The following is a 16,420-nucleotide window of genomic DNA, read 5'->3' on the forward strand; positions in this document are numbered from 1 at the left end:
GTCAGGAGTGATAATTATTGAAGGAAGAATACATGGTATGACTTTTATTTGGTTGGTTCTAGAGGTACAACCATCTTCGTGGTATGTTTTTACCATGGTATGCCAAGCAGATTAACGCCCCAGTCCTGGTTAAGGCCCCTGGACAGCATAAGGACCAAGTAATTATGAGTGAAGTGACTGCATCCCTTTACTGTTTGTTTCTAGACATTCGTATTTTGAGGTGTTTGCTTTTGTAGAGTTATTCTTTGGGAGTTATAATACATTTGCCTGGGGTTAAATGGGTCCTGTTGATACATGCTTTTAATTTTGACTCATTCCTAATCATTTTTTGTTTATGAACTGAACATTTTAATTAAGATATTAGGCACAGATGAGCCTTTCATTAACACCAGTCTATTTGCATTGATCAACTGCCTTATTGTCTGTCTTATCATATTGGAGTGCCTCTGTCTGTAGCAATCAGCGTAAAGGAACCTGTTCTTCATTCACTGATGGCTTGGAAGATACAACGTAACTTTTGTGATTTCAGTGACAAAGAGCAACTTTTAGTATTCACTGCTCTTTGAAAACAATAATGCTGCTTTCTTTATATGGGAGATGATCTTCATCTTGACATACAACAATCCAGACTGCTCAGCAGCATAAGGAAATGCAAAAGTTACAATTTACCAGGTAGCGAATATTTACCAGGCAGTATCAGCTATGATAAATGGCTGAAGTAATCCTTAATTTCCCCCTATAGCCAGGCAGGGCTTGTCTAATTATCCACAGGCTCAAGCTGCCTCCTTGTGGCAGAGTATCAAATATGCCAGACATTGCACTTTGACTTTTTTGTGTCCACACATAATCAGTGTGTGGTGATGGTGGGTTCTGGAAGTTTTACAAGCAGACTTCACACACCAATTCTGCGTTTCAGAAGAACAAAGGGAGAAAACAAAACAAAACAAAACAAAAAAGGACCAAAATCATAGCAGGGTCCTTATTATAAACATTCACCAGGAACACACATGAAAGTACAAAGGCTAAATATATACACACACACACACACACACACATATATACATACATATATATACACATACATACACACACACACATACATACACACACGCATATATATTTATATGTAAAAATTACTCTCTCAAATGTTTATTACACAATGAAAGACTAATTGGTAAATTCACATCTTGAACTTGATCAAAGGGGACTGATCACTTCTTTTTCAAGCCTGTTAGGGCCTTGTTACATAGTAATTTTGGGCAGCTCCTAGAGCGCTTAACCCCTGCATACATTGACACCTTAAGTGGCTTTAAGCAGTTATGTGGCTCAAAGTTAAGCCGCTGCAGGGCAGGACTATCTCTGATCTGTACTACCCAGCTCCTGTTCCATTATGGTATGGCAGTTCCCATAGATGTGCCGCCCAAGCCAAAATCCTCCACTATCCCAGGATCTCTCACACTCCTGCTGGTACAGCAGGGATAGAAGCCTGTCCTGGCTCACTAGCCCCCTAATAGTAACTCACAGCTACAGCTCCTAGTCCTATCCCTGCCTCTACTTGCAAGTCAAAGCTGCGCAGGTGGGGGACAATCAGAGATGATTTCTAGACTAAGGATATGATTGCTCCAAACTCCAAGCTAGCACTAACACCAGTCAATATTTGTGCGGCTCACAGCATAACGTATAACAAGGCCCCTAGCTAAAAGCCATATTAAAGCAGCTTTGAAAAAAAATTACATAAAATTTCACCACGACATGGTTTCAGTTCATCACTGGTTTGCTTTTATCTTTACTAGAAGACTGTAAAAGTCTCCTTAACATTTGATTGGCTATTTGATTCAAGTAACACTGACACTGTTGTTAAAGGCCAAGGATTTTCCATCACCAGAATGGAAATAGTTTGTGAAATTAAGGTACATTTTCTTCCACATCATACCTTCCCCCCACCCAGCCCCAAACCCCACCTACTTTATCAAATGCTCTGGTAGATACATGATTAAAAGAAGAATAAAACAAGACAATTATCACTTTGCTTATTCATGTCTTAACATTACAGTCTCTACAAGGTGATTACCAGTGAATCCCAGCACACTGTCAATATCATCTCCATACCCTCCAGACTGGAAAGAAATGTATGTTTTATGGCTGAAGGGGTGTTGTAAGCTTTAGAGTCACGTTAACCATTTGTGATTTCTCCACATTTTTGTGTCAGGTCCATTGTGATGCTCCTGCTGAATCCAGAAGCATTACTACATTAAACATACCATCACAATGGAGTGCAGAATTTAGGGCAAGACTCGCTGCAATGTTTAGAGAATGTGCAGGGACCTCAGGACTCAATCGCTGCAAGGGTGCTCTGCCAATCTTAGTTTACATTTCATTGTATAAACATTTCCCCACTTCTATTTGGTCTCCACAGAACAATTCTGTTAAAAGTTCCCCAGAGATTTTGCTCGCTCTCCCAGTCCTATTCATTTCAAAGCGTTTTCCAAGTATAAATTAGTAGCTGTACATCTGTTGCTGCTGCTCGGTTTGAACTTGCTGTTGTCCTGACTGCTGTTGTGTTTGCTGTGACTGGGGCTGCAGGACATCAGACTGAGGTACTGCCCTCCATGTCAAGGGATGCTGCTCTGTTATCTGGTTCCCTAGAGGAGCAATGGAGTTCACCAAGGTGGTCAGGTTTATAAAATGGGCCACAGACTGAGGATTGGCTGCCTCTGTCTGTGGCTGGATCTGAATATCGTTCTGGCGATTGTGAAGCATGGCAGAACCACTGACAGTATCAAATGTCACAGTAAGAATTGAATTGTCAAGCTGTAACTGTCGTTCAGGTGCAGTCAGGTGGCCAACAGCCACTGGCTGAAGGTTCGTAAATTGGGTTCCAGCTGCTGTGGTAATGGGAGTGACAGTGATATTTGTCAACCCAACAGAGCTGGAAGGGGCTGTGACGTTTGGGTCGCCAAGGGTCACCACCACCTAAGGAAGAAAAACAGAAAATAAAACCTAACCCTTATGATTTCAGACTATCTGTAAAATAACTAGCAACAGGAAGGACTGGGTGAATGCTGCCCATTTTGATGGTTTTACTGCTAACTATAGAGGGAGATCTGACTGCTGCTACAAATGGAAGAAGGCAATGAAAAAGACAGACATATAATATTCAAAAAGGTTTCCTTAATTAATTTCAAGTTTGTAGTTCCAACAAATTGGTGGCATGCAGCAGACGGGCTGAAATAAGGTGAGGATTTTAGTGGAAAGGGCAGGATTAAACAGACTCCTCATTCTTCTGAACTTTCTATTCTTCTTTTTATTGCAGTTTCCTACCATCATCTTTAAATGCTCGGCTCACGCAAGTCTGTCAGGATTCCAGGAGCCCTGATGCTTGGAGCATGTCTCCAGTCTATAAACTTTCCAGGGGAACTCACCTGCTGAATGCTTTGTACAGCTGAGTTGGTTTCATCTCCAACATTCCCTGTGAATTCTGCTTCTTTTTCTGTGTATTCACTGAAGGCAGGGTCCTCAGGCACTTGTGTTTCCTCCTCTTCACCTCCTTTTTGCTTTCGCTTCTGGCCACGTTTAGGAGCTTTCATATGCTGCTTACCTTCTGGTAACTCTCCCTGTTCCAGGGCTAGCTCTGGCTGCAGAAATAGAGAGTTTTCAGCATGACAAAAAAGCCCTTGCTCAAGCAGTTTAGCTATGCAAAGATCTGAATGAGAGGCTATCCTCGAATGCAGGTTTACTGTCTACCCTCAGATGAAGACAACAATATATTAAAAAGGGCAGATTTGAAAGAATGGTCTCACAACCTAGGATTAACTCTGTTATATAGTACTACTCCCACGAAACAGCCTATTATTGCCTTTGTTTTAGGCATGGGATTTGATTTATATTAGAATTGCTCTCTCTCTTCCTGCCCTGATTTTTACATTCATTCTGCATTTGTTTTTCACTCTTGTCCACTCCCACCCTGAGTATCCTCTTTTGCTCTCTCCTTTGCCACTCCATTTTCTGGATTCTATAATATTTATCTCCACAGGCTCCCTGTTCACTTATCACTGATGTAAAGCTTTTATGGCAGGTCCTTTGTTTCTAATCCTCCATGCACACAACCAAAATGTAGTGAAATGAATAACTGATAAATAGTAACACTTGGTGAACTGTTCCTACTTCTGCTCCATTTTCACCTGGATTTCCTTCCTGATCTTTTTTCTCCCAAGTCTCTCTACACAAAGCACAGACCAATCTTAGTCAGAGATGCCAGACACTACCCTTAGAATAATGTACAACATTTAAAATTGGACTTCCAAGCCTATTACTCCAATTTTAGGAAAAAAGTTTTTCCCAGCTTGTTATAATTATGCCTGTGAGCAAATGCAAATGCCAAACAACCAAAGTGTGTACCGGATCCTGAATCCAAACCACTGTGCTGATGAGAATATTCATATTTTGGAATTTTTAAGCAGCAATGGTAAGTCCTAAATATCAATGGGAAAAAACTGGTTAAAGATGAGGCTGCAGAGCTACAGAAGATTCAGGATTCTGCTGTGGTTAGTTTACCTGAACAATTCCAATAGAGGAGGCATCAATAGTGGTAGTTTCTGGGAGCTGCTCTAAATCATCAATTCGAACCGAAAGGACCTAGCGATGAACAGAGAACACCAAATAAGTTACAGCTAGAGAAGCACACAAACAGTGGCAGTGTTTCATTAATGAGAAGTCACAGGACAAGAAAATACAGCTGAACTTGTTAATTGGTGCAGTTTACTGATATAAAGAATTTAATGCATAACGTTAATAATTTTGTGGCATTCTTTCCTTTCTTGTTAAAAGCGCAGCAATTAAGCCATAACTTTTTTTTTTAATCAAATCACTGGCATCAAGCTCTCTGGGGAAAGCATAATGTAAATCAACATAACATGCCATAGGACCAGAGCAACTATACAGTTTGAAATTAAGCTTAAGCAGAAGAGCAGCAATAACACCATTTTCTTCCCACTCCCTAGACAGATCAGAATTCACTAAAACTAATGAATTTTAGGGATAACAAAATACTGTTTACCTGTCCTGTGGCCTCAAGAAGCAACAAAAATTACAGTGTTCCTGAGCCATAAATCTCTTAAAGTGTGTTGTGGTTCACTGTATACAACAGGAGTTATAAATCTGTTTACTGAAGAATGGAAACCACTGGCTGTCCATATTGTAAGAACTTCATTACTCAGCTGTGTTTTTAATGCAAAAGATTAAAATGTTGTACCATTTATTTAGTTTCTCAGCCTAGAGAAGAGTTAGGAGTTTGAGGCAAAGCCATAACAGTGACAGGCTATTTGTAAATGTGACCAATAACAGAAAGGTTAAGGAAGCAGGCCAATTTTTAATATAGACTGAAGAAGTTCTGAAGGCAAACTTGATGGCTGTCAACAAATACATAAAAGGGATGTATAACAGGGAACCCTAGCCCTGTCACCAGAAAGCAAGTACGCCCCTTTAAGGCTCAAATTTTCTGGGCATGGAGTGCTGGTGAGGAAAGGGTTAAATGTCAAACCTGGCCAGCTGACTGGAGGGGGCAGGACTATAAAAACGCTGGGCAGAGTGGCAGTAAGGGGGACAGCAGCTGAAGGGGAAGGAGTGCCTCTGAGAGCTCCACAGAGAAGCTGGGTGAGCGGTCCAAAGGCGGGAACTATGGAAGCTGTGGGGAGACAGCAGCTGTACCACAGCAACGACTGTAGCCGATGGTAGGGAGTTGAAGCACGAACCCTGTGAATGTAAGCTGATCTGCTGCTTTGCTTGATCATATTGGTTGGTGGCAGTTGTTATTTTTTCCTTTTTTTGATTATTGAATAAGGCTGGTGGCTTGGGTGAGGCTGTTAGGGGATGGAGGAGGCCTCATAGGGGACCCATGGCAGCACAAGGACCCTGGTGCCAGAGAGGGCGCAGTACTTTGCAGGGCTGTAGAGAGCCCGAGCACCATTGAAGGCACAGAGCGAGACAGGGCTGCGGAGAGCCTGAGGAGGACCAGGGGGCCAAATTGTAACAAGGCCCAACTCCGGAAAAGGCTAGAGCCTCAGAGTCTAACTCTGTTTGGTGGGTTTTAGACAGGGAGGCCTGGCTAGAGAAAGACAGGGGTCAGGCCTGTGTAGGTGGAAGACCCCAACATACAAAATACAATAGACAGTCTCCTGCCCGCAAGAACATCAACAAGAATTTCCATCAAGATGTGGCAGGTGAGTAGAGTGCGGGACATAAGAACTCCAAAGAAGACTACAAGGAAGCCCCATCTAAGGCACAGATTAACAGAGAAGATGGCACTGGGAAGGGCTACCTGTTACAGGATGCCATGAACAGAATAAAAATATCTACTCTGGACACCAGTGAATGAACACTCTCCGTCTCCAATAAATATGGATTTAAGATTTAGTAGAAATAGTTTTAAAACTAGGAAAGAAGGAATTCTTTAGTTCTTAGAATTCAGCAGAAAATGATAAGTATAAAAATAGTCAAACAACAGAACCAAGGGACATATTGGTGTAGATCAGTGGTGCTCAAGCTTTTGGCCCCATGTGCCAGATGAGTGACATGCATTGGTCTGCAGGCCATATTGAGCCTGGCATGCCAAGATCAGGCCGTAGGGCCCAGCACTGTCTCTGCATGCTGGGATCAAGCCCCAGAAGCCTGGCATTGTTCTCTCCTGGACCTTCAGACTGGGCTAGGGCCCTGTTTCTCAGCACTGCCCCCTTCTAGCCTCCCACATGCCAGGATTGGACCCTGGCCCTGCTCTCACCCAGCCCCACACACTGGGATCAGGTGCCTGATCCAGCACACAGGGCCCACAGATCTGGAAATTTGGCAGCAGAGGAGTGGTGCCACCACTCTCCCATCACCACATTTCCAGACCAGTGGGGAGCACAAGGGCTGGATGACCTGGCGTGGTGGGCCAGATCTGCCCCCCAGACTGGGCTTTAAGCTCACCTGGTATAAATTAAGGACAGTCTAAATTAGAATCAGAGCTGCCAAAACAGAAAAAAGATGAACTGTATGGCATACCTGAAGTAACGAAGTAGCCAAATAAATATATAATAAGCTATAATTTGTATGCTATGTTACCCACCTCTGGGTGTTTGCGTCTCATGTGCCGGCTCATTGAAGCTCTAGTAGAAACCTTCGTCCCACAAAGCTGACAACTCTGAGCTTCCACCTTATCATGAGTTAGTTGGATGTGTTTCTGAAGCATGTAATCAGTGACATATTTCTTATCGCAGACTGAGCATGTCCACTGTTTCCCTACTGACAGCAAATGAAAAAAAACATTAGCATCTAGCTCTCAAAGTGAATACTGTAAAGCTGATTTCCAGTATTTCAGAAACTAGGTCAGTTCCTTTAATAACATAGTGAAAAAGTTAATCCAGTATACCAAATCTGCCAAATTGTTGTCTTTGAAACTGTTATTGGAGAGGATTTACCTGTATGAATCAGTTTATGAGTCTCCATTGTGTTTCTTTCGCTAAACGTTTTCCCACAAAGCTCACACATGAAATCTTTGATCCCTGCATGGACAGAGAATATTTAATCAGAACAATAACAATTAAAAGTATTGGGACAAGCGCGAATCTTTACTAAAACAAATCATTCTCACTAGTCATTTTTATTCCCCAGCTGTGCCACTGTTTGCAAAAGCACTACAGGAAATACCTGTGAAGAAGCAAGTGCCCCGAGTAAGATTTAGCTTTGCAGATTAAAGTTCAAAACTTAATTCAAGACAAAAAGAGTACCCAACACTTAGCCTATAGTCAGTGGTCCATTTAAAAAAAGAAAATCACACAGCATGAAGCCAAGGTGTTCCTACTTTTGGAAACCTAATATCCATATTCCTTTTAAACTGTATTCTTTGTGGTCTCACTGCTTTGAGTATAATTCTTCCTGAAATGTCCAAATAAAGTTTTAAACACCCCCTGCCCCATTTAGCTAATTCAGTAAAACTTCCACAGGACAATGGGTCCTTGGAGGAGCTCTCACCTGTGTGCCTTTTGTAGTGCTTCAGCATATTGACTTTCTGTGCAAATTTCCGATGGCATTCCTTGCATTCATATTCTTTAATCCCCTTGTGGAGCTTCATGTGATGACGTAGAGCATGTTTTGTCTTCATTCCTTTGAGAGAGAGAGACAGAGAGAGAGAGATCTTGCTAAAGGCCTGATACAAAAATAAGGCCACATTCTCCACATGTATCCCTCCTCCAATGGGCAGCAAGACAATTCAGGACAAGCATGTTACAAGGAAATGGTCGCCATTTGGTTTCCAGTAGACTGCATCACCAAATGGTTGTTTTTAATAATTTAGCTAGAGGTACACTTTTATGGGTGATTTTGTTTCAAATTCTCCACAAAACAAATGAAAATCATTTGAACAGATATTCAAATTTGGTCAAGTTATAAAGTAATGTACATGTATTCCAATTTAATAATTATAGCAATAATTATGCTTTTTAATTTTAATAAGTGTACTTATTCTAGTTGCTAACACTGAAAAATCACCCTAGAATGTAACAGTTAAGCTGTGATCTTTTTGGCTCTTTCTTGAGCTGAAAGTGGGATGGGGACAAACACTCCTCAAATAGCAGAATGACAGATACAAATCTTTAAAAATCAGACTGAAGACCAAGGAACTGAGGAATATAAAATAAAGGGAGAGCTTATGTGCCCCTTGATCGTGAGCAAAGTGTTCAAAGTGCAGGACTCCTTTCACCGTGAGTATCTCCTATCTCAGCATTCAGTGTTGGTGTATTTTTTATTATGACAAAAGGACATGCATGAAGTCTCAGAGAAATGGAAAACAAGGAAATGGCTATACCTTTACCACATTCTGCACACAAGTATTCTCGGATGTTATCATGGACTCTCATATGCTCTTTTAACATGTCCTTTCTGGCAAATGATTTACCACACTGCTCACAGGCATGGCTTTTTACACCTTAAATAAAAAAAAAACCAACCCATTAATATAAAACAAGATCCCTGGTGGAAAATATGTGTATTCCTAAAAGGTGACAAATCTCTGGCAACAGACTCACTGTGGAATAACCCAACTACTGAACAGCTTTTTGTATATATTCTGTGTCCCAAAATTTATTATGAGAGAGGTTTTTATGAGCTCCAAAGCAAGAATGAGGCCAAAATATACAAGTTAACCTTAGAGCAGGCTCTGACAATAAATTGTAAGTAATGCTTTTTCATCAATAATGCTGAGATTTTTTTTTTAAGTATAGAAGAGCTCATGTCATGCTGCCCACACATCCATCTTCAGATTACTTACAAGAGGATGTGAACTGATGGGCACCAGCCTCCTATCCGGAAAATATCCTTCCACTATGCCCCTGCAGCAGCAGCAGGTCCTACCTCCTCAAAGTTAAAAAAGGCAGGTTAGACAATGCATTTTTGATGGATGCCTTTTACTGTCTCCCTCAGGGGTACTGAAGGTGTTACTCTGCCATATTGTCTCCCTGTGGAGATGACAGCTCTAATGATGCTGGGCAATGATTTCAAGCACTTGTAAATACATAGGGGGCAAAAAGAAGGTCCCGGGTAACGTGGGGCCCTTGCACGACACGTTGGGAAATTTGGTCATCATGCCAGACGACAAAGCTAACATGTTTAACGATTTCTTTGCCTCTGTCTTTCTAAGTAGGGACCAGAACAGCCGCCCCACTCGGGCCCTAGGGGAGGTGCACCTGGGCCAAAGGTTAGCAAGGAACTAGTTAGGGAGCTTCTGGAGGGGCTGGACGTATTCAAGTCACCCGGCCCAGGTGATCTCCACCCTAGAGTCCTAAAGGAATTGGCCGAGGTCATTGCAGGACCCCTGGCATGGCTTTATGAGCACTCGTGGTGCTCTGGTGTGGTGCCAGAGGACTGGAAGAGGGCCAACGTGGTTCCCATCTTCAAAAAGGGGAGGAAGCAGGACCCAGGAAACTATAGGCCAGTTAGTCTTACCTCGATCCTAAGCAAGCTGTTTGAGAAAATTATGCTGGCACGCATCCATGAGGGGTCAGCAGGGGACTGCATGCTTAGGGGCAACCAACATGGGTTCATCAGTGGCAGGTCCTGTCAGACCAACCTGGTGGCCTTCTACGATCAGATTACCAGATCATTAGATGCAGGGGTAGCGGTGGACATAGTCTTCCTGGACTTCTGGGAGGCTTTCGACACTGTCTCTCACCCTGTTCTCATTAAGAAACTGGGGGACCGTGGTGTCGACACCCACACAGTCAATTGGGTCGCCAACTGACTGGAGAGCCGCACCCAGAGGGTGGTAGTGGATGGGTTCTTCTCAACTTGGAAGGATGTGGGCAGTGGAGTTCTGCAGGGCTCGGTCCTCGGGCCCGCACTGTTCAACATCTTCATCAGTGATTTGGACGAGGGGGTAAAAAGCACCCTGTTCAAATTTGCTGATGACACTAAGATGTGGGGGGATGTGGGCAAACTAGAAAGAAGCATCAGGCTACAATCAGACCTAGACAGGTTACAAGGGTGGGAGGACGAGAATAGGATGGGATTCAACACAGACAAGTGCAAGGTGATGCACCTGGGGAGGAACAACCGGCACCATACCTACAGGTTAGGGAACTCCCCTCTTGTCAGTACGGAGGTGGAAAAGGATCTTGGAGTCGTCATTGACTCCAAGATGAACATGGGCCGGCAGTGTGGGGAGGCAGTCAGGAAGGCCAACCGCACCTTGTCATGCATCCACAGATGCATCTCGAGCAGGTCCAAAGAGGTGATCCTCCCCCTCTATGCGGCACTGGTCAGGCCGCAGCTGGAGTACTGCATCCAGTTCTGGGTGCCGCACTTCAAGAGGGATGTGGACAGCATGGAGAGGGTCCAGAGGAGGGCCACTCGCATGATCAGGGGACAGCAGGGCAGCCCTATGCGGAGAGGCTACGGGACCTGACCCTGTTCAGCCTCCAAAAGAGAAGGTTGAGGGGGGATCTAGTGGCTTGTTATAAACTAGTCAGGGAGGATCAGCAGGCATTGGAGGAGTCACTATTCCCCCGTGCACTGCCAGGAGTGACCAGGAATAACGGTCACAAGCTGGCAGAGGGCAGGTTTAGGCTAGATATTAGGAAGCGCTATTTCACGGTCAGGGGGGCTAGGATCTGGAACCAACTTCCATGAGAAGTGGTGCTGGCTCCTACCCTGGGGGTTTTTAAGAGGAGGCTGGATAAACATCTTGCTGGGGTTGTTTGACCCCAGTATTATTTCCTGCCATGGCAGGGGGTCGGACTAGATGATCTACTGAGGTCCCTTCTGACCCTAGAAACTATGAAACTATGAGTGGTTTTGAGGGAAAGGAGTAGAAAGGGTAGGAGGATGAAGATAAAGAGTTAGAATAAGCCCAAAGAAGTTTACAAAAACCAAAGACCATATCTGAACTGGATCCAGAAATGAGCAATGGGGACAGAATAAAGTGGGTTAAGGATGACATAATGCAAGAAATCGGCTATGGCATTCTGCTTGTGCTGGAGAAAGGAACTGGCACTTTGGGAAATCAGCATGGATAGAAGAAACTGCAGTTTTCCAGGTGACAAAGAAATAAAGGCACGGATGAAGATTTCAGTAGTGATGGACTACAAAGTCAATATTTTACTGGATAAAGACTCTGTTATAACATCAGGGCTCTGCTATTATTTACTTTCTTCAAAACTATTTGGTGGAGAAAACTGGCTTGCCATGAAGCATAAATGTTGCAATGTTAATAAATGGTTTTTTTGTAATTTTATTTATTAATTAATCAAACTAATCAAATAACAGATGTGACATATAAAGAGATCCATTTCTCCTAAAAAGATATATGAAGGCACTTATCTTCTACCAACAGTGCTCCCTTAACCCAAGTCAATATCCACAAGTGTCTTGCATTGTATTCTCTTCCTTTCAGTTCCTTTATATTTCCATTGACATTAAGCCTTCATGTTTCTATTATATAATAATTCACACCTTCTTTTCCCCTAGAACTCTGCATAATACAAATGTCATTCTTCTGCTCATCTCCGATTTTTAGATTTATTTAAAATTCGTTCTTAAGTCCTAGCTCACAGATCCTATACTTTTCTTCAGTATTCAAAACAGTTCCTTACATTTTCTGGTTTAGATGCCAGAGATACTTCTTTTTTCTTTAAGCAAATTCCAAAAATGCCTATACAATTTCCAAGTATATTTTCCTTCTCTTCTACAAATACTGATTTCCATTATAAAACTTCCCAATCTTTTTGAAACTAGGCAGCTATTTTAGGGGTGTTCTCTTCCATGTTTTTGCAATTTTGATTCTTTCAGTCACTAGTAGATAAGTGATCAATTCCTTAAGATTTTTACGTGCAATTTTTGTTTCATAGTTGGTAGGGTTGGAAGGGACCTGAGCAGATCATCAAGTCCAACCCCCTGCCATGGCAGGAAAAAGTACTGGGGTCAAACGACCCCAGCAAGGTGTTCATCTAGCCTCCTCTTAAAGACCCCCAGGGTAGAAGCCAGCACCACTTCGCTTGGAAGTTGGTTCCAGATCCTAGCCGCCCTGACAGTGAAGTAGCGCCTCCTGATATCTAGCTTAAATCTACCCTCTGCCAGCTTGTGACCGTTATTTCTTGTCACTCCTGGTAGTGCTTGGGGGAACAGGGACTCCCCCAATGCCTACTGGTCCCCCTGACTAGTTTTTAAACAGCCCCCCTCAGCCTTCTCTTGTGGCAGCTGAACAGGTTCAGGTCCCTTAACCTCTTCCTTAAATCTCAGCATCTTGGTTCAAACTATACCTGAACTAACCTCAGGTCTTTTCCTTGTATCAGAAATGGACTCAAACCAAAATCTCTGATTCAAATGCCACTAGAAAAGTTCAGAACTTTCTCTGTAGCCTGGGCTAATTCGAATTATACCCATTTTGTTGTACTGTCAGGATGGATCAATATGAACACTAAGGAGTTATCCGAGTATTGGCATTCTTATTTTCCTCATTATACCTCCATCCTTCTTCCAGAACAGTTTCATTCTAGAATACGTCCACCATAGGTGGTAGAATCTTCACAAGACTGCACTCTCTACAACAGTTTCCTGCTCCTGTACCAAAAATATGCTTAATTTTAAGTGGGGTGTGAGAAATTTCATAGATGTTAAGGCTGGAAGGGACTTTGCAAAATCACTGGGTCCAGCCCCCTGCCCAAAAGGCAGGAAGTAAGCCAGGGTTAGATGACCCCAGCAAGGTGAGCATCCAAGTGTTTTTTGAACCTATCTAGAGTAGGTGCTTGCACCACTTCTGGGGGGAATCTATTCCAGACTCTGGAGACTCGGACAGTAAAGAAGATTTTTCTCATGTCTGGTCTAAAATGGTCTTCCAGCAGTTTGTGACCATTAGACCTCGTCATCCGTTGGGGTGCCCTGGTGAACAGATATTCTCCGACCCCTTATATACTTATAAGCTGCCAAGTACCCGCCGAGTCTTCTCTTTCCAGGCTGAAGAGTCCCATGCCTCTCAGCCTCTCCTCATAAGGCCTGCTCTCTTGACCTCTAATCATGCGCATGGCTCTCCTCTGGACTCTCTCAAGTTTCTCCATGTCCTTTCTAAAGTGTGAAGACCAGAATTGGATGCTATTACTGATATAGGATATATTATTTTAAAATTAATTTTCTTCTATTATTGTGCAGATGGATCTGAGGACCATTGTTGCAAATGGTCTCTCTTTCTTTAGCACTAATTTCTGATCCAATGTCATTAACCCACTTTGTCATAAACAGAGTTTTTTCTTTCATATGACTATTTAAAATTACTTCATATAACACAGACAATATGGGTTTCATAGGTGTGACCAATTTTTTTTCAGTTCTGTTAGATTTTTACTGAGTTTTACCCAGTACCATAGTAAGGTGGAGGAAGTGAGCAGGGCGACTGCCCAAGGTGTGGAAGCGAAGGGGTGCGAACAGGTGCCGTCTAGCCAGGGTGGGAATGGGGTGGAGCCGTAAGTGGCTTGTTTGCGGGGGTGTGGGGATGGAGGAAGGGTGGCTTCCACCACTGCATACACCCCCAGGCAAGCATGGGGCAGGGTGGGGTGCCCCCTGGATCTGTGCACAAGGCGGAGGCAGGCTGCCATTGTGGGCTTGCCTCAGGCGCCAAATTTCCTTGCTATGGTACTGGTTTTACCTTTCTTTGGGAATGTGTTGAAAAGTCTTTCAATTGCAGGTATTGGAAAAAATGGGATTTTAATGTCACCCACGGTACACTGCATTTTGTCAAAAGCTCCATTTCCTTTGAATAACTGTCAGAATCTTTTATTCCCATGTGTTCCCAAATATTAAAGCTTCCTAATAAATTACTAGGATTAAATTCTATATTGTTACGTATAGGTGCTAAAGGTGATGGTTCTGAGCTTAATTTTTAGGTTATCATTGTGCTCATAAAGGGGAGATTATATATTGAATGGGCCTGCAATATTTAGTCATGGTAATATAGTAAGCTTGATTGTTGGACAGTATATTCCCTCTATCTTTACCCAGTGCTTACTGTGAATCAGTTTAGGGGGTAATTGTTATTATGGGTTATCATACATATTCTTTTCCTGACAAGGAAAGGTAGGGATTCTGAAGCTAAAATGGACAGGATTGTTTTTTTGTATTAATAATTTACAAGGGGAAAAAAGCGAACAGCATTTTTTACCTGTGTGAATAAGCTTATGTCGTTCCAAATTCCCTATGCTATTAAATATCCTTCCACAAATTTCACACGGATGGATATATCTGAAAAAAAACCAAAAAAATAAAGCAATATTTACATTCTCTTTTGACAGACCTATGGTCTTCTGTAATCTCAATCTGTACCTGTAAACTGTCTGAAAAGACTTACTAGAAAACTTCCGGGGGGGGCGGGAAGAAACATAAACAACACCAAAAGTTAAGCACAGCCAGGCAATACCATGCCTTCAACTCATACATTTATTAGATTAAAATTCTTTACTTTATAAATCCAGGACTTTAGTCTTTCCTTTTGTTTCCTACTATAAATGAGGATCTAACTGTACAGCTGCGAACAAAACAAACAGTTCCAATGGCATCACTCACATAATGATAAGAAGACAATATGAGCCCAAACAACGTCAATGAATACCATATTTAAATCAAAAAGAAATTAAGGGAGGATTTTTTTCCTGGCATATTAAAACTGCACAAATAAAGTTTTGGGTATTCCAATACTTCTTTCTCTCCTTCCTACTAATGCCATTACTAAATGCTAATACTTGAAACAGCCACTGTAATCGCAAAAAGTAGTCTCCACATATGATTAGTTAAATGTATCTTACTTTTGCACATTGGGATCAGGCAGGTTCTCTCGATGAATGACCATGTGGGCATGGTAAGTTGCCTTCAAAGCAAATCGTCGATTACAGATACTACAGCCATAGCCTTTCTCTTTGTGAACATCCATTATGTGTTTCAGGTACTCCTTCCCTCTGCCAAAGGTTAACTGTGGAATTGAACAACAGTGAATGCATGGGGGGGTGGGAATCTCAGGAAAAAGGTGACTAGTTAGCTTGCTATTGAGATTGACAGCACAAATAGCTAATAATCAGCAATTATACACACACAGAAGTAGGCACCTGTAACAGGGACCCCCTAGCCCTGTTACTAGAAGACAAGTCCACCCTGTTAAGGCCAGGACTTTTTGGGCACAGAATGCTGGAAAGGAAGGGGTTAAATCCTGAGCCTGGCCAGCTAGTCAGCTGACTGGAAGGGGCAGGCCAGGACTATAAAAACCCTGGGGAGAGCAGCAGTCAGCCCTGGTAGCCAAAGGGGAAGGAATGCATCCCAGAGCTCTATGAGAGGCTTGATGAGTGGTCCAAAGGCTGGAAGAGGAGACTACAGAAGCCCTGAGAGACAGCAGCCACCCCAGAAGCCGATGGTGGGGAGCTGAAGCACAAACCCAGCATAAATGTAAGCTGGCATGCAGCTTTCTTTGATCACCTTTTTTTTTAGTGACTGTTATTGCCCATGGATGGGACTGTCCGTATTTCTTTTGGTTACTGATATCTGGTGGTTTGGATGAGGTTATTAGGGAAAGGAGAAAGCCTCATTTTGGGGCCCACTATGGAGTGGGGACCCCTGTGCCAGCAGGGGTGTTGCTTTTGGGGGTATACAGACCCTGGTGCCTGAAGGTGTGATCTTAAAAGGCCAGGGAGGTCTGGTGCATCTGTGGTGCAATCTTATTTATTTGGTGGGACTAAGCAAGTCTGTCCCTGGCCTTGGACTTGTGCCACCCTGGTTGTGGGGCTGGTGGCTAGACCTCTAGGCCAGGGAGACCAGGCTCCAGACTAGAGCAGGAAAGAGGGCTAGAGTCTCTGAGTCAAACCCTGTTTGGTGGGTTTAGATGGGGAGGCCTAGGTAGAGAGAGACTGAGGTCAAGGCC

At 43.0% G+C, this 16,420-nt stretch overlaps 1 protein-coding gene across 4 annotated transcripts in view; it reads right to left on the minus strand.

Moving 5' to 3' along the window:
* Positions 1 to 1,175: 1,175 nt before the first annotated feature.
* The window catches only part of PRDM15 (PR/SET domain 15), a 59,535-nt gene continuing 44,290 nt past the window's right edge, over positions 1,176 to 16,420 (minus strand). For 3 of the 4 annotated variants that reach the window (XM_090061102.1, XM_090061092.1, XM_090061116.1), the window contains exons 17-25: positions 15,318 to 15,481; positions 14,678 to 14,757; positions 8,840 to 8,959; positions 8,008 to 8,139; positions 7,455 to 7,538; positions 7,103 to 7,278; positions 4,555 to 4,635; positions 3,423 to 3,635; positions 1,176 to 2,973 (exon numbers count right to left, since the gene is read on the minus strand). In XM_090061102.1, the coding sequence (XP_089917228.1) occupies positions 2,497 to 2,973; positions 3,423 to 3,635; positions 4,555 to 4,635; positions 7,103 to 7,278; positions 7,455 to 7,538; positions 8,008 to 8,139; positions 8,840 to 8,959; positions 14,678 to 14,757; positions 15,318 to 15,481 (1,527 nt within the window). In that variant the 3' untranslated portion in view covers positions 1,176 to 2,496. The remainder of the gene's footprint in view (positions 2,974 to 3,422; positions 3,636 to 4,554; positions 4,636 to 7,102; positions 7,279 to 7,454; positions 7,539 to 8,007; positions 8,140 to 8,839; positions 8,960 to 14,677; positions 14,758 to 15,317; positions 15,482 to 16,420) is intronic. The other variant, XM_090061110.1, reaches the window with a different exon arrangement.

This window comes from Crocodylus siamensis, chromosome 1 (assembly GCF_052110815.1).
Source record: "Crocodylus siamensis isolate JL-2025a chromosome 1, ASM5211081v1, whole genome shotgun sequence".
In the NCBI taxonomy this organism is placed as follows: Eukaryota; Metazoa; Chordata; order Crocodylia; family Crocodylidae; genus Crocodylus; species Crocodylus siamensis.